Source organism: Garra rufa, chromosome 10, assembly GCF_049309525.1.
Source record: "Garra rufa chromosome 10, GarRuf1.0, whole genome shotgun sequence".
NCBI classification, from domain to species: domain Eukaryota; kingdom Metazoa; phylum Chordata; class Actinopteri; order Cypriniformes; family Cyprinidae; genus Garra; species Garra rufa.
Window position 1 is genome coordinate 48192543 of NC_133370.1, and position 24246 is coordinate 48216788.

The 24246-nt window shown below is 36.7% G+C and overlaps 1 protein-coding gene across 1 annotated transcript in view; it reads left to right on the top strand.

Moving 5' to 3' along the window:
• The window catches only part of LOC141344614 (zinc finger protein 521-like), a 68821-nt gene extending 59842 nt beyond the window's left edge, over positions 1-8979 (top strand). Inside the window, exons 3-5 of the mRNA XM_073849487.1 lie at positions 2909-6351; positions 7361-7445; positions 8630-8979. Of these exons, the coding sequence (XP_073705588.1) occupies positions 3265-6351; positions 7361-7445; positions 8630-8979 (3522 nt within the window). The 5' untranslated portion in view covers positions 2909-3264. The remainder of the gene's footprint in view (positions 1-2908; positions 6352-7360; positions 7446-8629) is intronic.
• Positions 8980-24246: the final 15267 nt, after the last annotated feature.

The following is a 24246-nucleotide window of genomic DNA, read 5'->3' on the forward strand; positions in this document are numbered from 1 at the left end:
ATAATTTTGGGGATTTTTACAGCTTGATTTCATCATAAAGAAAAGCTAAATTAGTTATATAAAAGTAGAATTTGATGAAGACAAAAAGTTAAATAGGTAAAGATAAAACTAAAAACATTTTAGTTTTAGTCATTTTAGTTAGTCAATGTTTTAGTTTACTTACTACTAATAAAGATACGAATGTCTAAAAGATCTTAATATTTAATGTGATTTCTTTTTATATGCCTCTTTTTTTCTTTTTTTATGTACTAATAAAAAATGAAACCATATGTTTTTTTAATTATATAAATGTACTGCTTTTTTTCCTTTTTTCCCCCAGTGCATTAAGGTTAGGGCCTGTATTGTCGTGTTTAAAAGACAATAAGATAATAAGAATTTATTTTAGAGATATTTTGTGTGTGTATATATGTGTGGGGTTTTTTTGCTTTGTTTTTTGTCCATTGCCTGTAAACATGATGAAGCACCTTATTTAACTGTTGTATGAAGCAACATCAGCTATTTGGAACTATTAAAGTGCATTATTCCATTTCCAAACATAAAAGCTGATGTCAAAAGTGTTTCCAGCTGTGTAGAGTGGTTGCTTTGAGACCTACATACACTGTATGCTTTAAAAAAACAGAATCCTGCACCAACGTCAGCCCATAAGATGGAGGTCTTCCTCTCTGGAAGTGGCAGGATGTTGGACAGGGATGCTCAGGAAGGCTTTGGCAGGCCAACAAAGACAGACCCTCATCTGTAGGGTGTAGGTTTTCAGGACCAGCATCCCCTTTGGCAGGCACACAGAGGCCGCTGCCATGAGCCGGGGATGAGGACCCATGAGACTCTGGCTTTTATTTACTCAGGCGGCTAGCGTCCTGCACATTTCTCGTCTGAGTGAAGGAAGGAAAAAACAAGACAAGTAAGAGAGACAAAAACATGCTGTCTTTTTGCCCTGACTCTGATCCCATCAGTCAGTGTTCACACTCTTGTCCATGAGCACTAGACATTTCTGACATTGATCTTAAAATGTGTTAAATCGCAATTGGACTGTAAGGTTTGCTGATCAGAAGTACGTTGCTTATGTATTTCATTGTATCACATTTTGTCTGGACATTTAGTTCAGAATGTTCCAAACTGCACAGTCATAGAAAATGGGGAATTATTCAGAATGTGTATCTTGGGCTGAGCTTCGTAAAGCTGTGTGTTCAGAGGAACAGCAGGTCAACCTGCATTGTTATCTGTTTCCTGAAGATATGCTGCCAAGGGTTAAGTGCTCATAAATGCATGTTGCCGTGGCAGATCCTGAGGTAAAAAACAATGGAAGAGACATGAATATGTGAGTAGGTTGCTTGAAGATGTCTCATAAATCCTACCCATTTCCCCTTGTTTTTCTCTTTTCCAGCAAAGCCTCTTGGCAGTTCATTGGTTGGCAGTTCACTCCATTATTTAAAGGGATATGGATACAAAATTGGGGTTGATCGGGTGTCTGAAAAAGCTGGTTTTAAGCAAATCCTGTATAATTAGGGTGCATTATGTTCACCAGCATAAACCAGATTTGTTTCTTGTAAACTGATATATAGATGTGACCTTTTATTTCGTTAAACAGTAATCTTCAAAATGAAGCTTGGACTCATGGGGTGATCCTTGATCCACATGCAAAAGTTCATAACTGAAATATTGTGGGAGCACAACATCCAACAGTTTGAGGCTTTTTTATACTGCATTTATTTTAAGTTGGTCATTTATCTGTTCTGACAGACACCTGGGAGTGGGTACCACACTATAACAAATCAGCACCAGACTCCAGAAAATATTAAGTCCCAATATGTGTTTTTTAATACACATTTCATGGGTTGTACTTACTTTTTAAGTCTGACAGTCATTGTCTTTCACTGACATTAATTGTTGATGGCGGAGAATTTGTAGAGAAGTGGTGCTTTGATGACTATGGTGGATATTTTAACTGCAAAAAAATGAAGAGAAAAAAAAACAATTTGTTTCTGTTTATACTCAAAATAGGCATATTCTTCACAGACACATTCTGGGGACACCTGAGACTTACATTACATATTGTAAATAGGGCCATAGAAGGTCACATTTAATGTGAACCATGGTAATAAATCTGACTTTAACATAAAGTAGACATGTTTCTAATGTATTGTGGATATATACTTGAAGTATATAACTCAACAATGTTTGCAATCAATTCAAATGGCGACCTGTTACAAACCACTACAAAACACTGAAATTTCCTTACTTCAATATAAAAAGTCTAATCCAGTATTTAGTTGGTGCACAACAGTAAGGTCAACTAATGTCTTTAATATTTGTAGCTGACATGCATTTAAACTGGGGTGGAATCTCAGTTCTCAAAAAAAAAAAAAAAGAAAAGAAACCTTTTGAGCATTTCGCAATTAAAAGTGCTAATAACACTGGGAAAACGGCTGACACAGCTTAAGAGTAATCAACTAAGTTCTCTTTCTTGTCTTATTGTGCTTAAACTGTCAAATACACACAAGTTTATGTTAAAAACAAACAAGTTACGGAAACAGATTATAGCACTAAAACATTGAAAAAGTCAGATTTTCATGATATGTCACCTTTAAGGTGAACATTGTTTCCAAGCAGATTTAAAGAAAATATTGCATACAGAAACTGCTTATACAATACCTATATTAACAGGTCACATCATTCACACAATGCTTGTCAGCAAGGAGCGTTCAGTCTATGGTCCAAATCATTAGGACCTAAAAATATAGGTTGACCTGCTGTTCTTTTAAACACACATATCTATAGAGTGATGAAGGCAGAGGTCGGTGAAATATCAATGAATCTAGTCATTTTTCTACAATATACTCATTGCATCTGTATGCCATCAAACAATAAAGAGGTAACATATTCGGTTTTGTCTTCTGGTTGTTTTTGACAGATGGAACTGATATAGAAGATGACCCATCTTGCTCTTGGCCTGCATCATCGCCATCTAGTAAAGACCACACATCTCCAGGCCATGTCGATGAATATGAATACGGTGAGGATGAAGCAGGTGCAGGCCTACCCTACCCATGCCAGTTTTGCGCAAAATCCTTCAGTCGCCTGAGCTTCCTTAAGTGCCACGAGCAGAGTCACAGAGATAAACTTCCCTTCAGCTGCACATACTGCAGTCGCTTGTTCAAGCACAAGCGCAGCCGTGACCGACACATCAAGCTTCACACCGGTGACAAAAAGTACCACTGTGGAGACTGTGACTCTGCTTTCTCACGCAGTGATCATCTAAAAATCCATATGAAAACCCACGCTGCCAACAAGCCCCATAAATGCCCAGTGTGCCGCCGGGGGTTCTTGTCCACCAACTCGCTTCACGGACACATGCAGGTCCATGAACGTGGGAAGGATGGAGCGAATACAAGGTCCCCTCATGAGTGGAGGTTAAAAGATACACGCAAATGCAGCCGCTGTGAGGAGGGTTTCGACATGCCGGAGGAACTGCAGAAGCACATTGCAGAAAGCCACCCAGAGTGCTCTTCTCCTGTAGGAGGGAGTCTAGAACCTGGTTTGCAGTGCATCTACTGCCACGAGCCATTCAGTGATGAAGGAACTCTCCTAACCCACATCGATCAAGTGCATGGGCGAGATAAAAAGAGCAACACATGTACTGTGTGCTCTGAGCAATTCCCCACTGTAGAGGAGCTCTACACTCACATGGATATCCACCAACTTCCAGAGTCCAGCAACAGCCCCTCTGTGTTGCCTTTAGGTTATACTTCTGTTTCAAGCACTACCCCAGACTCTAACCTTTCGGTTGACAGTTCAACCATGTTGGAGGCCGCTTCTACAGTGCCCAAGACACGCGGAAGAAGAAAGAGGGCCACCCATAATAACACGTATGGGCGATCTGCCAAACAGCCAAAAGTCGAATACAGCTGCATTTACTGCAACAAACAAGTTTTCTCAAGCCTTGCTGTGCTTCAGATTCATCTTAAGACCAAACATGTTGACAAGCCAGAGCAGGCTCACACTTGCCAGTTTTGCTTGGAGATCCTTCCATCCCTTTGTAATTTGAACGAGCATCTGAAACAGATCCACAACGCCAAGGATCCCTCAGGTGTACTTGTTAACCTGTCCGAAGACCTGCTGCAATGCAACTTCTGCCCAGAGGTGCTTGGAGATCTTAATGCTCTGCAAGAGCACATACGGTGCTCCCATGGCTTTCCTAACCCAGTCGCCAAAGAAAGCAATGCATTCTTTTGCCCCAAGTGCTTTATGGGATTTTTGACTGAGGCCACTCTGGAAGAACATGTCAGGCAGACTCATTGTGACTCTGGAAGCGTGCAGTTTGATTCTCCACTAGCGGTCACTCCCAAAGATCCCATTATGGAGATCTACTCATGCTCTTACTGTACCAACTCCCCTATTTTTAACAGTGTCATGAAGCTTAACAAGCACATAAAGGAGAACCACAAGAACATCCCTCTTGCTCTGAATTATATCAACAATGGGAGAAGATCTCTGCGAGTCCTTAGTCCCTCATCTCCAGTCACTGTAGAACAGGCGTCACTATTTAAACAGAACAGCAATTCCTTGTGCTCAAGTGAGTTCATTTGTAATCAGTGTGGTGCTAAGTACACCAGCTTAGATCTTTTCCAGACACACTTAAAGACCCACCTTGATGGTGTCGTGCCACAGCTAAACTGTCCACAGTGTAACAAGGACTTTCCTAACCAGGAGTCTCTTCTGAAACACGTGACTGTTCATTTCATGATCATGTCCACATACTACATCTGTGAGAGCTGTGACAAGCAATTCACATCTGTGGATGACTTGCAGAAGCACCTTCTCGATATGCACACCTTTGTGTTTTTTCGCTGTACTCTCTGCCAGGAGGTCTTTGACTCTAAGGTGTCAACTCAACTCCATCTTGCAGTCAAGCACAGTAATGAGAAAAAGGTATACCGATGTACTTCCTGCAACTGGGATTTCAGGCATGAGGCTGAACTTCAAATTCATGTCAAACACAGTCACCTTGAAAATCAGGGTTGTTCACACCGCTGCATCTTTTGCGGTGAGTCCTTTGGCACAGAAGTAGAGCTGCAGTGTCATATAACCACCCACAGCAAGAAGTACAATTGTCACTTTTGCTGCAAAGCCTTCCATGCTGTTTATCTGCTAGAACGTCACCTTCGTGAAAAGCACTGCGTGTTTGAGGGAAAGACCCAGAATTGCAGCACCAATGGATCCACGTCTGGTAGCGGTGATTCAGTTGCCAAAGATGATGGAGAGTTACAGGCCTTTCTGACCAACAGCCATGGGGGAACTGGTGCAGGGGAGTCTCATAACAGTCGGGATGGAAGTGAAGAAGACTTTGATACCTCCGAGGTCATGTATAGCTGTGACATCTGTGGTGCATCCTATACTATGGAGTCCCTCCTAACCAATCACCAACTCCGTGACCATAATATTCGACCAGGAGAGAGTGCTATGCACAAGAGAAAGGCAGACATAATCAAGGGAAACCACAAATGCAATGTCTGCTCTAGAACCTTCTTCTCGGAGGGAGGACTTCGGGAGCACATGCAAACTCACTTAGGGCCTGTCAAACACTACATGTGTCCCATTTGTGGAGAGCGCTTCCCTTCTCTACTTACTCTTACAGAGCACAAGGTCACTCACAGCAAAAGCCTAGACACTGGAAGCTGCCGCATCTGCAAATTACCACTGCAGAGTGAGGAAGACTTCCTGGAGCACTGTCAGATGCATCCAGATTTGCGCAATTCCTTGACTGGCTTCCGCTGTGTGGTCTGCATGCAGACTGTCACCTCAACTCTAGAACTCAAGATCCATGGCACCTTTCACATGCAGAAGACTACATCTACAAATCAACCAACTGCATACTCAGCTGCCACAGAACTTCAACTCATTCAAAGCCAGAAAGTCGTCAAGTGTGCTGCATGTCTCAAAGAGTTCAACTCTAAGCAGGACTTGGTGAAACTTGACATTAATGGTTTGACATATGGTCTTTGCGCGCTATGTGTCAATGCCGCTGGTAGCAAGAGCTCAACTCTTAATGGAGGAAAACTGTTGCATCAAGGTGCTCAAACCTCAATGGGTCATGCTGCTGGATGGACCCAAGGGGAGAGCCTCAGCCCTGGTCCTATAAAGGGAAAGACTGTCTGTTCTTCCTCATCATCTTCATCAGTATCACCCTCTATTTCCAAGACCCGCTGTTCCAGTTGCAATGTTAAATTTGAGTCAGAGGCAGAGCTTCAAGCACACCTGCAGACAGTGCACAGAGACCAAACACCAGAAGCTGCTCTATTACGGACCCCCGATGGCTCACCCATGTCACGAGTTAGCCCAACCCAAAGTGATGAGGTAAGGTGTCTTTTACAGTAAACCTACAGTGCATGCTCAGTACATTTCCTGTCAATACGTTAAAGGGTTGGTTGACCCAAAAATGAAAATTCTGTCATAAATCATTGCCATTCCAAACCCATAAGATCTTTGTTCATCTTTAGAACACATATTCTAGTACGCAGATATTTTTTTATTAAATCTGAGAGCTTTCTGGGCCATAAAGGTAGCAAGGACATCATTAAAATAGCCCATGTGATATCAGTAGGTGCGTTTCCTTTATTAGAGATGTAGATATATTTAGCAAAGCTGCGCGGAGAGACGCTTCTGGAGCATTTCTGTAAAGTGTCACGGTCCGGCTTGTATAAACACAAGCATTGACTAGAGTGGCTGCGATCAGTTCTGGTGGCCGTATCTGAGCCGTAATTCAGTTTAAATACGGGGTTGTTCAAGCATTAAAGGCAAGGAAAGAGCGCCACATATGAGGTGTTTTTCATTGCACTTTTGCGAAATATCCCTTTTTCAAATTGCCTGAAAAACCACCTCATGTGACTGTAGAAACTTTTTTGCAATATATGGGAGTTTTTGGGAAATTTACGTGTTTCCATCGGCCGTATTTTCAATTCGCAATTTCAGTTTGTGCAATTTGAAGGGTAATGGAAATGCAGCTACTGGTTCAACCTTCATTTTATGAATTCAGAATTTCTTTTTTGTGCGCAAAGAACGACCCTTTGATAGTGATAATTGTTGTAGCTAAAGATTTTTTTTTATTGGGAAATACCATTTACATAGAGGCGGGTTACACTTTATTGATGGTCCCATTTAGACATTCTGTTGACTATAAGTACCTTTGCAACTACAACTGCAAAGTCCCCTGAGACAGCAAACTCTCATTGCTGTCTCAGGAGACCATCAAAATAAGTGTTACCACGAAGAGTGTACAAGAGTACAAGAGACATGTATTTTCTCATTTCAACATCATTGTCCAACATTATTAATTTCTATTTGGTATTTCTTTTTTTCTGTTTAGAAGAAGACTTACCAGTGCATCAAGTGTCAGATGGTCTTCTACAGTAAATGGGACATCCAGGTCCATGTGGCCAATCATATGCTAGGTAAGACTGATTGGACTAATTGAATCTGTAAGAAATGGCTAAACATTTGTCAATTCAATCTCAATTTTGGGTATTGCTGTCAAGTTTGACCATGTATCTTGTTTGTCATTTGGATCTTTTTATTTATTACACCTTGTATATATTTCTTGTATACAGTCAACAGGGTTTTAAAACATAAATGTGGTTAAATAATTCAGTTTGAGTGTTTGGACAGAATGTCCCGGAGAAGCAAGTTTCAGGGTGGAATGTTGTGTTTCAGGAAAATAACAGAATTCGTCAAGGGTCTTGGTTATCTGCTCTCCTGTTCTTTATTCATTACTTTCATTCATTCCTATTTATGATTTGGTGTGTTTTATGGAAAGAGAATGTGTCAGAACAGAATTGCCTTGAAAAGAAATGCTTGAAAGAAGCATGTTCCATTTTTCTCAATAGATATAGCTTTTAATTTACAATTGGTTGTGCTGAAGTGAGTTCTGTTGCAGTCTCCCATCAAATGTAAATCTGGACTGTAATTCCCTCCCAACCAGCATGTGCCAAAACTGCAAAGAGAAAAAAACAAAGGCCTGATTTGAGAAGCTTTAAATATCTTTTCCCTTGAAAAAAGGGCACACTTTCTCTGTTTAATGGCCATCTGTAAAGATGTGGTGAAACAGGGGGCCGCGGGGTTATCTGCGCTCAGCTGTCAGTGTTATTAGCCTATGTAATGGAGCAGGCGCTATGCTCTTCAGGGTGTTGTTTCTAAGCACATGTCCCTGCTTTATTGCCATCGATAACTCTAAATATGTAGAGAATGGGGTGCTATTAAACATGAGCACAAAAGCCAGTAGGTCCTCGTAACCTGGCCTTGTGGTTCGTAAATATAAAAAGGTGTGCTTTGTGCATTTTTTCCTGGCAGATTTCATTCACAGCCATTAATATTGCTGATTTCCACAGAGACATCTTCCAGAAGGCAATCGGATAAGGTAAGGAGGTGGAGGTAGGTGAACTGGACAGTAGGGACTGATCTTGGCCACAGGAGCCCTGAGGTGCCTGCAAATGGAAAGCCACAGCTAGAACGGCCCAAAATCAGATTTTTGTCTTTTGTTGAAGATGTAGACCGCCAGTTTTACTCATGTGCGTGATCAAGCCAATAACATTTGAGTAGACAGCATAACCCCAACATATTTCGGATTTTATGAGATCAGGCAAAAGGAAAAGGGCAAATTTCCATTCATTTGCCAAGTTGGTGGGCCACCTTCTCAAGGACACACGTGGGCGTCCTGCATGTGGCGTGAGGTGGGGGTGGCTGATTACAGTGGCTCATGCTCAAGCAGCAAACACATCCAGCCTTGTGTCGCTCCGGTGCTCAGCGGGGAGCGAATGGCCTGGGCGGCCCAGCCAGAGGAAGGTGGGTGAGGTGGATGGCAGAGAGCAGTTGGTGGAGGCTTGGAGCAGTGTAGGATACACATTTGTTGTCCAGCAGGCCACTCTGTGTGAAGCAGCGCTGTGGGCTGGTGTCATGCTGAAAGGAAAGAGGAGAAAATCTTCTGAATAAAGACGAGGAATGAAGTGGATAAACAGAGCAGAGGAGAAACATTACTGTTGAGGATCTTGTCGATGCTTGCACATTTTTAAACACATTTCTTAACAGTATTTCATTTTGTTAGCATTTGACTTAATTTATGCTGGAAAATAAGTAAAAGTAAAAAAGTTAAAATTACACTGCAGATCAATAGGGTAAAAAATTAACTAATAGTTATCACCTTACTTAACATTTTTTGTATTACAAGTTTTCTAAATATGCAAATGAGCCATTATTTAATGAAATATGCACATATTTGCATAAATTTCTAGTACAAAATCTAAACACTGGATGAAGTCAGTTTCAAAATTCTTGTTTATTTTTTTGACATATTAGAGTCAAATGTTTTTACAGAGGAGATTTGGGGTATCTCATTTTGTTACTCCGTAATTCAGAAAAAAAAAAAACTTTGAACAGACAGATTTGAATTTTTGAAAAGACAGACTATTTTAAAACTTTTGGGAGGAGTAAAATGTTGTTTAAAAAAAAAAAAGCAAATTATATATAAATCCCTCTGTAAAAACCTTCAGGATATAGGCAGGAATAAAAATGTAAAGTTTGTTGTGTTGCAGTGCTACTGAAGTGGAGATTTGTGGCTCAGTGTAGGAGAAAAAAACTAGTTTTTGACAAAAACAGCCTTTAAAATATGTATTATAATTGAAATCTATTGGCACAAATAGATAAAGTGCTACAAATGAAACACTTAACAGTGTATTTTGGGTGGTTTCTTTCCATTAGCCTAAAAAAACACTTCTCAAAAACCCAAAATCTCAAATTTGACAGGTGCATGAAAAAACTGCAAAAAATTCTTAATTTAAAGCACATTCATGAGAAATTCCTTTAGTATACTGTAATGCTTATTTGAAGATTAAAAAAATAATACATTCCAGGCATTTTTTGAAAGTTAAGACATTGCACTTAATTGTATTAAACATAGACTTCAAGTGTACTTCACATCAACTGTATGGTTTTTTTTTAAACTGTACTTGCAGATAGTGTAATATTAAATAAAATGCTTAAGCTTTGTAATTAATATTATATTAATTAAAAGGCATTCCTTAAAGGGACACATTTAAAAATTGTACTTGTCAAATGACTAGTTTTACTTACAGGTATGTATAATATAGTCATTATGTTTTAATGATCTTTTGTTGTGCTTTAAATAAGTACAGTAAAAAAAAAAAATCACTGGCAGCCAAACAAAGACTGTAAAATTTAAGTAAAATATCTTTTACAGATTTTTCTTTGTTTCAACTAAGATATTTTACTTTAATTTTACAGTTTTTGTTTACCAGTGATTTTACCTTTTTTTACTAGTTTTTTTTTTTTTTTTTTTTTTTTTTACAGATTTTTCCTGGATTATTACAATGAAAACACTAAAAAAAATACAGAGAAAGCCTTTTTTTTTTTTTTTTTTTTTTTAGAAATGATTACAATCAAAAACCTTCAATAAATTGTCAAAGCATGATTAAGATGGTAAATTAACATGGTGGTTTTATTTTGGAAGACAAAATACAAAATCTGTACAAAAAATGTTGCATAAAATGAAAATCTTATGTTTCCGTTTTTAAAGAAATACAGCACTAATGATGAATTAAATATTCTCAATTTAAAGGATTAGTTAACTTGCAGAATAAACATGTCCTGTCTTTCTTTCTTCAGTCAAAAATTGTTTTTTGAGTTTTTTGAGGACAGCACTCTTTTTTAGAATTTTGACTGCAGTTTGTTATTAGATACAACATTTAAAGTTAATATATTTTAAATCTGCTAAATTACAACAGTCATCATTAAAATGTGTAATGACAAATATATTTAAACATGACATACAAGTTAAGATATTAAAGTTTAAAATACTACAACTAACTGCATACTATTATATATAGCTATATATATATATATTTTTATATATATAATTTTCTTTGCTGTAAACATGCACTGCAGTGTCCCATTTTTTAAAACAGATCTTCATTCATATTCTTTTAAAGTATATTATTTCCATAAGTATTCTTTTTAAATGTGTGCCAAAATCTTTTTTTTTTTTTTTACATATATATAACAAAAAATACATAAACCGTTACACATGATATTTATTCTGCAGATTTTTAGGGGTCTCTGTGCTTGTGTCGTTTCTGGAGCTGGGCTCAGTGTGGTTTCTCTTGTTTTTCTTATTGCTTTGGCCCCCTGGGCTCTGCTGGTGAACAGGATGCTGATTAGTGAACTCTCTCATTGAAGTCCTTCATGATGCCCTCTGGCTGCAGTCATGGAACCCTGTGGAATGTTCCACCGTGTTCTAATAAGATTCAGGTGCTTCAAACCAGTGGACTCACGCCAGATCTTTCCCAGCTCCCAAAAACACAGTTTATAACTCTCCTATCTGTGAAAGAAATAAACACCTTGAGCTGAACTTTATCTGAAAAACCTAATTATACCATAGTGTTTATGAAAGCAGTAGTCTTTATTATGATTATTTGTATGCTAATGTTAATAAATAAAAATGTTTTTGTTTTTATATTCTTTTCTATCAAGTTGAGTTGGAACGGTAAGGTTGCTTAGTAGAAAAAATGATATTTCGAATTATGCCAGTATTTTGGTAAAAAGTTTATTTTCACCTTTTATCTTAGCCACTAACACATTTTTGAAGCTAAACCTTCTTTGTCTCTTCTGACAGGGATTTTATTGTTTTAACCTTGTCTCAGATGTAGACTTCTAAAAATGATCATTTGTGTTTACCTAAAGAAAGAAAGTCATGTACATCAAGTACAGCATTGGATGTGTAAATAATGACAGAATTTTCTTTTTTGTTTTGTTTTTTTGTTTTACAGAGGAGACAACCGTGTCAGTGAAAAATATTCTTGAGATATAATGAGTAAAATTTTGAGATACAGGCAAAAGAAGTGAAAAATGTCTAAGCCCTCTTATAGTGATCCCAATGCTCCAAATAGTAATTAAACATTTAAAATTATTTTATTTTGTATGTTTTCTATATTATGATTAATAATATGTGACCCTGGACCACAAAACCAGTCACAAGGTAAAATTTTACAAAACTGAGATGTATAGATCATATGAAAGCTCAATAAATAAGCTTTCTATTGGTATATGGTTTGTTAGGATAGGACAATATTTGGTCGAGATAAATCTATTTGAAAATCTGGAACCTGAGGGTGCAAAAAAATCAAAATACTGAGAAAATCACCTTTAAAGTTGTCCAAATTAAGTTCTTAACAATGCATATTACTAATCAAAAATTTGATTTTGATATATTTATAGTAGGAAGACTGGTTTTGTGGTCCAGGGTCACATATAGTAATTATTAAAAAGAAAATAAATTGAGGAAAACATTCAAATAATATGCAAATAGGTTGTTTGGTAATTTTGCCTTGGAACCTTCAGAAAACTTTAACTCTATATTTTCTCAAAATCGACTCTGCTGACTATCGCCTTTAAACGGCTCATTCCAGCTCATTTTGCCAGCTCGTGTAACGTGTTTATTATCAAATAACCAAGTGTAATATTTTTATTGTGCATAATTTTCAATTAAGCAGTTTATTTTTTACTTTACTAAATGTGAAAATATAATTTAATGTATTTACAATATTGGAAATAATAGAAGTTAGACAACAGTAATACATTTAAGTCCCAAGCAGTGTTGGGGAAAGTTACTTTTAAAAGTAATGCATTACAATATTGAGTTACTCCCTAAAAAAGTAACTAATTACGTTACTTAATTACTTTTTATGGAAAGTAATGCGTTACGTTACTTTTGCGTTTTACGTTTTAAATCTGCGCAGGGCTTGCTTGTTTGTTTTTAATATAAAACGTTCTATTTTTGGCCAATGTAAAAGCTTTTTCACACTAAAAGCCTCTTTAGAGAAAAGTAAATTCACATCCAGTAGACCGCAGAAGAAAAAATGTCAAATCTTCAGCAATAAAAAATAAAAAGGAAAACAAATGTTAGATTATCTTGAGTAATTTTTGCTTATTAGTATGGGTGAATTGGATCATCGAAGGTCAGCAACAAAGACATCGGCTAATAAAATGGGATTAAATACATAAAGGATATTTGTATTATTAAACATATTTAGTTGTTGCAGGTTTGTGTTGAATTTTACTGTTTTTATTCATTTTGAGGAATACTGTATCTGTTGTTTTAGTGAGTGAGATGAATTAATGCATGTTCACATTTATTCTAGAACTAAAGTAACATCTTACTCACAATTTCTCTCAACATGGGGACAGGAGAGCTTTTAATCAATAAACTGGCGTTACTTATTTGAAAAAGTAACTCAGATATTTTCTTGTCAATTAAAAAGTAATGCTTTTCTTTACTAGTTACGTGGAACAATGTATTATTATTACGTAACTTGCATTACTTGTAATACTTTACCCCCATCACTGGTCACAAGCATGTTTTTAATGTAATTTATATCATCAGCGATTCCACCATTGAACATAATTACAGTGTAACAGTGTAAGTGTGAAAATTGCATTTTAAAAATGTGGTTTTCTGAAAATCCATAGTTCCTAAAGTGCCTGCAGTTGAAGAAACGCCATATACATAATAAATAAATAATTCATTGACTAGTTTTGTAGCTGGTGTTGAAATGCCCTTGAAAGAGGACCATCAGCATTTCATTAGCCATATTGTCTCTCCCCCACACACACCTTGAGACTCAAACCTTAAACACTCTCTTTCTTTGATTAATTTTTTTACGTTTCTAATTACTAATTAACTCAAGAGATGTCTAATGTAGTCCTCCTTCATTGAGGTGCATGGAGGACAACAGATCATTAGCTTCAATAATGAATGTGGATGGGGCAGATAATGGCCTGTGATATGCCCACACTGACAGCTGTATTCACAAGACAAAGCTTTGTGTGAAATAGAATGAGGGGGAGACGAAAAGAGCAGGACGCTTCTGTTGCTCAGATGTTTTATATGTTGACATAAAAAGGTTGATACAATGTGTTTATTTATTTATTTATTTATTGACTTATTTAAACACAATGTATTATAATAATGATTATTATTATTATTCCTACACTATTTATAATATATGTGACCCTGGAACACAAAAGCAGTCTTAAGTATGGGTATATTTGTAGCAATAGCCAAAAATACATGCATTGGTCAAAATTATATATATATATATATATATATATTTTTTTTTTTTTTTGCTAAAAGTTATTAGGATATCTGAGAATCATGTCCGATGAAGATATTTTGTAAATGTTCTACTATAAATATATCAAAACTTAATTTTTGATTAGTAATATGCCTTGCTAAGAACTTCATTTGGACAACTTTAAAGGTGAATTTCTCCATATTTAGATTTTTTGCGCCCTCAGATTTTAGATTTTCAAATAGTTGTATCTCAGCCAAAACCATAAATTAATGGAAAGCTTATTCAGCTTTCAGATAATGTATAAATCTCTATTTTAAAAAATTGACCCTTATGACTGGTTTTGTGGTCATGAGTCAAATATATAATTGTCTTTGTGCCTAAAAACATTACCACATGGTAAAAAAAAAAAAAATGTATTATCTGAGATAAAAAAATAAAATAAAATAATTGTTGACTTTTTGACTGAATCTTGGATTGTTCTATAAAGATTTGTTGTCAAAGCACCAGATCTGTGAGATTAAACCAATCCAGCTAATCCAAAACAAATAACCGAATTAATTAGGTAATTAGCAAAGTCATCTACCATGATTTTATCTCATATAAAGACAATTTAAGATGAAAATGGTTGCGTGCTTCTTACTCTCACTCCTCTAATAACAAATTCTTTACTGTAAAAAATCACCGTTGTAATTTTTACAATGAAGCTGTAAAACTTCATTTGTGATATAATATGCATTGCTAAGAACTTCATTTGGACAACTTTAAAGGTGATTTTTTTAAATATTTAAATTTTTTTGCACCCTCAGATTCTAGATTTTCAAATAGTTATATCTTCGCCAAAACCATACATTAATAAAAAGCTTATTTATTCAGTTTTCGGATGATGTATAAATCTCAATTTTAAAAAAATTGACCCTTATGACTGGTTTTGTGGTCAAGAGTCACATATATAATTGTCTTTGTGCCTAAAAACATTAACAAATGGTAAAAATAAGAAAATGCATTACCTGAAATTTAAAAAAAGAAAGATTTTCTCATTCTTAATTGTTGAGTCTTGGATTGTTCTATAAAGATTAGTTGTCAAAGAATCAGATCTGTGAGATTAAACCAATCCAGCTAATCCAAAACAATGAACCAAATTAATTTAATTTATGGTTAGCAAAATCATCTACCATGGTCTTATGTCATATGTAGACAATTTAAGATGAAAATGGATGGATGCATCTTACTCTCACTCCTCTAATAACAAATGATTTTCTGTAAAAGTAGTTGTAAATATTTTACAATGAAGCTGTAAAACTTAATTTGTGATTGCTAAGAACTTCATTTGGACAACTTTAAAGGTGATTTTCTAAATAGAAAAAAAATTGCACCCTCACCTATTAGATTTTTTAAATAGCTGCATGCATCTTACTCTCACTCCTCTAATAACAAAATTGTTACTGTAAAATCACAGTTTTTAAACAGTAAAAATCTATCACAATCATAGATAGATAGATAGATAGATAGATAGATAGATAGATAGATAGATAGATGATAGAGATTGTTGTTGTAATGCCTTTCATCTTAAAATATTCAGATCTTCTGAAACTTGTATCCAGACAAACATTCCCCAAACAAAACATTACTGTGGAAAAAGTGTACGTTCATCTGGGAAATCACTGAGAACTTAAAGTCATTTTCGAGGTTCACCAGCGTGGCATGCTCAGCATTTCCCATCATTAAGAGCATGAAGTGTTAATTGCAGTTTGATCTCATTAGTGATTAGAGTCATTTTCTTTGAGCATCTGAACTTCTCTGATGAAGACTCCTCTTCTTAATGGCAGCGTTGCCTGCCGGTGTCTGCTAACTCCGCCGACTTTGGGGAAAGATGCTTACGCTGTAATGATTATTAGCATTAAGAAGTATGAAGGTGCCAAGCGTTGGTGACCCAGCTGTTCATTAAAGCAAGGATTTTTTTTGTAGCCGCAGTCAAAGCATCCACCCATGAGCAGACCTCCACCTGCGCAAACTCCATCTCTGTCCATATGACGCCATTAGCTCTCTTCTTTGACCTCCACACAAGACCTCTTTATGTCTTTCTGTAGGTTGGTAGTAAAGCTGGGTCATTGCATTTTTGTTATTTGGATGTGAATGAAAATATTTTCCCTTCCCAACTTTAATTAAAATAAAACAAAGATCTGTACTTAGAATTATTGCCAAACTTCAAGTTTCTGTTATTGTGCATTGACACTGTTATTAGTTGAATATCTATCGTCTAATGTCTTTTTAACATTTACCTTACATTAATGAATTTGGCCAACATCCAAAATGAAGTACATTGCATTCAAAGTATACATTTCATCAGTTCATGCAATCGAACCCATGACCTTGCTGATGCTAGTGCCATGCTGTGCTACAGGAACCTTGTTAACACAATGCCAAGTTAAAAATAGATTTTGCAAATTCACCTCACGAACCCCTGTATTCTTTGTTGAGCTTTCTTTAGGTGTTTTCAAATTGAAAAATGCATCCAATGTGAACACTTTTCAGATGTGTGCAATTGACTAATCCACTAATCATTTAGTCAACTAACCAACTGTTAGATTCTAAAGAAATGTTGTTTTTTACAGCAATCATAAGTGGAGAAGAACTTTTATTTTAAGTCCACTGTCTATTCATACCTACACCAGATTGCATTCTTACAACTGGCTTCCTACAACTCTCAAAAAGTGTTTCTTGAGTAATCCATTTATTTAGGGTACTAATATGTCTGAAGTAGTAATACCGTATGTACCTATAAGGTACACTCTAAAAAATGCTGGGTAAAAACAACCCAACTTGGGTTATTTGGCGACCGAGCGCTGGGTAAATATCAGACAGAACACATGCTGGGTTATTTTGACTCAGCTGGTTGGGCTAAATGTTTTTACCCAACATGCTGGGTTGTTTTATTTAAGTCAACTATTGTTAAAAAATGATTAAATTGCTGGCTTAAAATGGGCTGGAAATTAAAAATCACACTCAGAATTATAGAGGCACTCATAGACATACATTTAGGGCTGTTACATACATTCCGATTCCTGGTTCTGGAATCGATTGGATTCGATTCCAAGAATCGATTCCTCACTGTTGTTTTCGATTCTTGTTTTTTAGATTGGAGGAAGCAAATTTCGCAATGAATGCAGCATGTAAAGGTCGTAGAAAGTTGCCTTCTTATAATATGAAGCTTCATTTGTTCATTTGTAGCTCTGACTGATTTCAAATTGTAATTTTGTCTGCATTGCCCAGGAAATTAGCCATAACCATAGGGTCATAACCCACAGCTCAGCAGTGGACATGCATGTATTGGCGTAGCTGTCAATCAGATGCGCTCTCGGCCACTGATACGTGCTCTCTGCCTTTTTTTTTTTTTTCTCATATTTATCATTGGCTGATAGAAAGGTTAAAAATAGCATTTATTTAAGATGTAACGTTAAATAAGATCAAGACACGTCATGATCTATTCTGTCGTACAGCGCTCAAAATTGTGGACAATATGAGCCAGTTCTCCCGTAAAATAACATCTGAATCGTTTTTTGAACTGGTTCATTTAAATCTATCCGAACAAATCTTTTCGTGGAAATGAATCAGACTAATAACCATTAGCGAGCAAGAAGAAACTTAATGGGTGCTTCTCAAACGGAAGGCTGCATCCTTAAACTCAGACAAGTCTAGTAATGACTCATTTTCATTAACTTTATTTTCGTCAATCGACGTTCAGTGACGTTTGGTGACTAGCAGCCCAGATATGCAGCCTTTATGGAATGCAGCCTTCTGTTTAAGAGGTACCCGTTTATAAGTTTTGTTGATCTGAAAACTGCTCTGAATGCGGAGTCGATTCCCCTTGAGAATCAACTCTCGATTCCCAATGCCTCGGATTCTTTTTGGAATCAATTCCCAGCCCTACATACATTACATTTAAACTTGTTTAACAAGCATTTTAGAAATAAAAAATGACTGTTTAAAAGAAGCATTTTAATTGAAGTTTAATTTAATTTTTTTTTTTTTTTTTTACCAAAATAGTGTTAATTCTCGTGCCGGTGTGTTGCTGAAATCTGAGCTGGTGATGGGAACTCTTTGCCGTGGGAATCATGACCTTCAGTTTTACTCGTAGCTGAAAAATGCTGTGACTGACTCCATAACCTGCCCATAAACAAACAGTACTGAGATTAGGGAACACATTTTAACATTAAATTAAATAAAATTCAGTGTTAAAATGAATAAAATCAATTTATGTTATGCAAGGCAAAAGGCGTTTCCATCATGTGCAACGAACGACCATTGCTGACACATTTAGCTGACTTTTATCTCGTCCTGGTATGTTGCGATGCATTGTGTAAAATAATGCAATTTACAGCACAGTAAAGACTTTATAAATACATTTTTAAAAAATGTAAATTTTTATTTTGCGAAAGAAGTGCACCAAATCAGCAGCGCTGAGAACTGCTCTCTCCTGTAGAAGACTCAAAAAGCCCAAATTCTGACTATAACTCAGCAGCTGGGTTGTTTTGTCCGCGACAATATTTAATAACCCATTAAAAATGTCCCAGCAGCTTAGTTACCTGGGTAAAAAAATATAAAAAAAGTAACCCAATAAAATTACCCAACAAGCTGAACCCAGCATTTGGGTTAAAAAAAAAATAATCCAGCATTTTTAGAGTGCAGAAAAATATTAAAAACAGCCCAATAAAATGACCCAACAAGCTGAACCCAGCATTTAAGTAAAAAAATAATAATCCAGCATTTTTTAGAGTGCAGAAAAATATTTAAAACAACCCAATAAAATTACCTAGAAGGATGAACCCATCATTTGGGTTAAAAAAAATATCTAGCATTTTTTAGAGTGCAGAGAAACTACCTAGCATCTAGGTAAAAATATTAAAAACGACCCAATAAAATGACCCAACAATCTGAACCCAGCATTTAAGTTAAAAAAATACTCCAGCATTTTTTGGAGTGCAGAAAAACTACCCAGCACCTGGGTAAAAATATTAAAAACAGCTCAATAAAATGACCCAACAAGCTGAACCCAGAATTAAAGTTAAAAAAATAATCCAGCATTTTTTAGACAGCAGAAAAATATTTAAAACAACTCAATAAAATTACCTAGAAGGATGAACCCATCATTTGGGTTAAAAAAATTATCTAGCCTTTTTTAGTGTGCAGAGAAACTACCCAGCATCTGGGTAAAAATATTTAAAACAACCCAATAAAATGACCCAACAATCTGAACCCAGCATTTGAGTTAAAAAAATACTCCAGCATTTTTTGGAGTGCAGAAAAACTACCCAGCACCTGGGTAAAAATATTAAAAACAGCTCAATAAAATGACCCAACAAGCTGAACCCAGAATTAAAGTTAAAAAAATAATCCAGCATTTTTTAGACAGCAGAAAAATATTTAAAACAACTCAATAAAATTACCTAGAAGGATGAACCCATCATTTGGGTTAAAAAAATTATCTAGCCTTTTTTAGTGTGCAGAGAAACTACCCAGCATCTGGGTAAAAATATTTAAAACAACCCAATAAAATGACCCAACAATCTGAACCCAGCATTTGAGTTAAAAAAAAAATACTCCAGCATTTTTTGGAGTGCAGAAAAACTACCCAGCACCTAGGTAAAAATATTAATAAAATGACCCAACAAGCTGAACCCAGCATTTAAGTAAAAAAAAATATAATCCAGCAGTTTTTAAAGTGCAGAAGAATATTTAAAACAACCCCATAAAATTACCTAGAAGGATGAACCCATCATTTGGGTTAAAAAAAATTATCTAGCCTTTTTTAGAGTGCAGAGAAACTACCCAGCATCTGGGTAAAAATATTTAAAACAACCCAATAAAATTATCTAGAAGGATGAACCCATCATTTGGGTTAAAAAAAAAATAACCCAGCATTTTTAGAGTGTACTAATATATACAATTTAGGGGTAAATAATGTTCATAGAAGTACCTTTTGCACCTTCTAGTTTTTGTACCTCAGGGTTACACCTTGACAGTGACAGCTTTGTTTTTCTTATACACATTGCTGTAATAAAAATTGATTAAGATGTTGATTAAGATTTAAAAGATTGTTCACCAAAAGAGAATTTTAATATAAGTGTAAGGGAGGGGATCATAAAAAAATATTGTAATATTGTTGCGTGTTTGTCAAATTACCAGGCTGCTTGTTCAAATGGAGGTTCTGATAACCCTGTCGGGGCTTATTTTGCTCTAATGGCTGTCTGTCTTATCGCTTACATACCTGTCATGCATACACGGTTTGCCATTCCATTCATCTCTCCTGTGCTCTGGGCTGTATCTGAGAGCACGGGTCCTGACGCGGCCAGCCTGCCGGTTGTTTGCCAGCTCGCGTGTCCGTGTGGAATTGAGGTGGTATGAAAGCAGTGCAGCGAGTGCGGCGGCGTCCCAAGCTGCCCGTTTGCTTGCCTTCATCAGCATTCCACCGATGAGAGTAATTAAAGCTCAAATTAATTCTGCTGTAAGCAGACGAGCCGCTGAATAACTGATATTGGAGGCGCGATGATGAATGCGCCACATCAAGGGTGAAGCCCTGGAGACACTGCAGAAAAAAGACATCTCCCTTTGTCTGCTCTCATTTTTACTCTGGCTCAGTTCCATAACCTAGTGAGCTGCCTTACTGCCTAAATGGGCAGCTGTCTTCTAAGGCCACGTCCTACCTGAGATGAAACCTCAGTTTTGGAAAGCTCTATTCCACATAGGTAGCAATAAAAATAGTACTTATGTGAAAGACTGTAGACTCACTTTACAAATGATTCCTGTATAGTTTGAAGTCAGTGTTAGAACAGCTTTAATGCATCTTGGCATTGACTCTACTTGAGTGATGGAAGATATTCCAAAATATATTCTCTCTCTCTTTTTTTTTTTTTTTTTTGATGACGATAATGGTGGTGGAGATAACACATTTGTCCAAAATCTCCCATTGGGCTGAGATCTGGTGACTGTGAAGGCGATAGCATATGACCCATCCCCAGTGGAACCAACCCATGCCAACAAAATGCCCCTCACACCATAACGGAACCATCGGATCCCCTACATTTCCTTTAATTTATCACTCGTCTTTCATATATATGTTTTTCTGTATACACGGTTTGTCTGCAGCCTGTGGCTCTACAATATCCAGTTGGAGCCACCTTACCCTATTCTGCCGTAAAACTGCGGCCAGATGGAGGAATTTGATTAAGCAGCAGTGGAAGACCAAATGTTCCATTGGATCCAGAGTCAGTCTATGAGAGAGATCGGGTGGGGGGTATTGAGTAGGAGTCTAAAACGGCCTTCTGGTGTGAGCGGGCAAGCGCTCTTTCCAGAAAGAGGCAGCCGCTGGGGTGCAGTAATGTAGAAGCCCTTTTCCAACAACCAGCTGGGCCTTTTAGGAGCTCCTATCCCCACAGCAGACACCCAGCAGCCTCCGAGCAGCTTGACTTCGCCATATGTGGAGGTTTTTTAACGCTCCACCTGGTTTCCCAGGAGGAAGTCGAGCCGCTGGGATGCCGGGAGCAGGTGAAATGCTCTTAATGCAGCCAACAGTATGAGAGAACAGCCCGGCGAGGATGACCTTGGAGCCTGTGCCCCCGCTACAGGAACACAGCCAGTTGGATGTTTTACTCCACATAGCCCATATCTTCATATCCAGATCTATTTCTACTTTTACAAACCTAAAACGCTGGAGATAAGAGTGGAATTGCTCCCTTTAGCTCACTCAACAGCGTACAATCTCCCAGGACCTTAAAGGATTAGTTGACTTTCAGAACAAAAAATTACAGATATTGTACTCAACCCCCTTGTCATCGAAGATGTTCATGTCTGTCTTTCTTCAGTTGCTTTTAAGGAATACATTTCAGGATTTTTCTCTGTAAAATGAATATGTATGGTGCCCCCAAGTTTGAACTTCCGAAATGCAGTTTAAATGCAGTTTCAAAAGGCTCTAAACAATCCCAGCCGAGGAAGAAGGGTCTTATCTAGTGAAAACAGCAGTAATTTTCTAAACAAATTGACAATTTGCATTCTTTTTAACCTCAAATGCTCGTTTTGTCTTGTCTCTGCAATGCACATGCGTAGTCTGTGTGATCCAGCTCAATACAGTTAGGGTATGTCAGAAAACTCCCATCTTGTTTTCTTCCCCAACTTCAAAATCATACATCGCTGCAGAAGTACAGACCCTGTGTTTATAAAATGAACATCCAAAGCAATTTTGAAGTTGAAGACAAAAAAAGTTTTTTCAACATATCCTAACTGTATTGACCCGGATCACACAAACTATGCATGCGCATTAAGACAGGACAAGCATGTGAGGTTAAAAAGTCTATACATTGTCAGTTTGCATTTTGGAAGTTCAGATTTGGGGGCTCCATAAAAATCCATTATATGGAGAGAAATCCTGAAATGTTTTCCTCAAAAAACATAATTTCTTTAAAACTGAAGAAAGAAAGACATGAACATCTTGGATGACAAGGGGGTTGAGTACATTATCTGTAAATTTTTGTTCTGGAAGTGAACTAATCCTTTAAGTGGGAACTCTAAATAGTTTCTATAGTAGAAAACACTTAATAGAGTATGTCCTTTGTTCTCCATATGAGGGTGTTAATACAGTTATTGTTTTTTTGTTGTTGTTGTTGTTGTTGTTTTTTTTGTCATTGAATTTATCTTGTGCTCTTCAATAGCTGCCGATTCGGTTTGCCCACCTTCCATAATGAGGAAATGGGCTTATAAAAAAAAATTCCACACACTAAGGCCTTCTGGTAGGCACTATAGCATCTGCACAAGAGTGGGAGGTTAGTTTGCTGCACGTGGAACTGACAACAGAAGAACATCAACAAGATGATCTACTCCAACGCTCCCACAACATTGCTATGCATTTTGTGTAGGCTTTTGGGTAGGACTGCAATGATACATAAAATCCATGGTTTGCTACGTATTGTACCTCAGTGGCAACTTTGAATTTTAGTGAAAGTAATGAACAGAATAGTAATTACTAGTTAGTAATATAGCTGCAAGTGGTGATTATCAGGGTTCAAGATCAAACAGCAATATAGCTGATGATATAATGGTCATGTCTCTATAATTCAGGTCTCTTTATGGAAGTATTATTCTATGTATTATATTAAAATAGACAAACAAATCAGTTCATTTTAATTGGACAGCACTACAATTAGTTATATCTGTCACAATGACAAATATGTTTCCAGTTTAATTAGGATAAATAAATAAAGTTAATTTGGAGATGACAGATTTCTTTGCAAACTGATCAGACTTAGGGAGTGTTCACACTTGCCATGTTTGGTTTGATTAAAACAAACTCTGTTGCAATTCCTCTGTTAGTACGGTTCATTTGACTAAGTGTGAACGCTGCCATCCGAACCCTGGTGTGCACCAAACAAGCGGACTGAGACCACTAAAAAGATGGGTCTTGGTTCACTCACAAATGAACTCTGGTGCGGTTCGATTGAAATATAAACGCGACACAGACCAAATACTTCTAAACAAACCAAAAACAGGATGTAATGACACAATTTGACGCTATGTGACATGATTTGATGATGCAAAACAAGCAGTGTATCCCAAACAAAATGAGCAGAGGGCAAACCTGGGGCATTGAGAAAGTAAAGTGCCTTTTAGGAGCTTCATGAGTTCACAGGTGGTGAAAATAAAATCATATGTACACCAAGGTTTGGGGCCATTCATGAATTGAATTGAGAATAAATGGTAAATTCCAATTCACTTCCTGGAATGGAATTGGAATTGCATGCAGCTGATAGGAAATGGAATTGAAATTGAATTGGAATGTCAGGATACAGAATTGAAATCAAATAAATTCCACTAAATTCCACTTGAGTTGCTATATAAAATAATTTGACTTGATTTGCTTAATAGTTTATAGTACATTAAATATTGTAAATCACATAAACAACAAACATATAAAAGAAATACAAAGTACTGTATGTTTAGTATGTTAAGCATGATCATTTCACATGCCAAATTTCAGGAAATTATGATAATTCAATGCAATAAAAAGCTAATGAAATACATGAATGAACATGACTGAGTTGAGACATATATTATGTGGTAATCATAT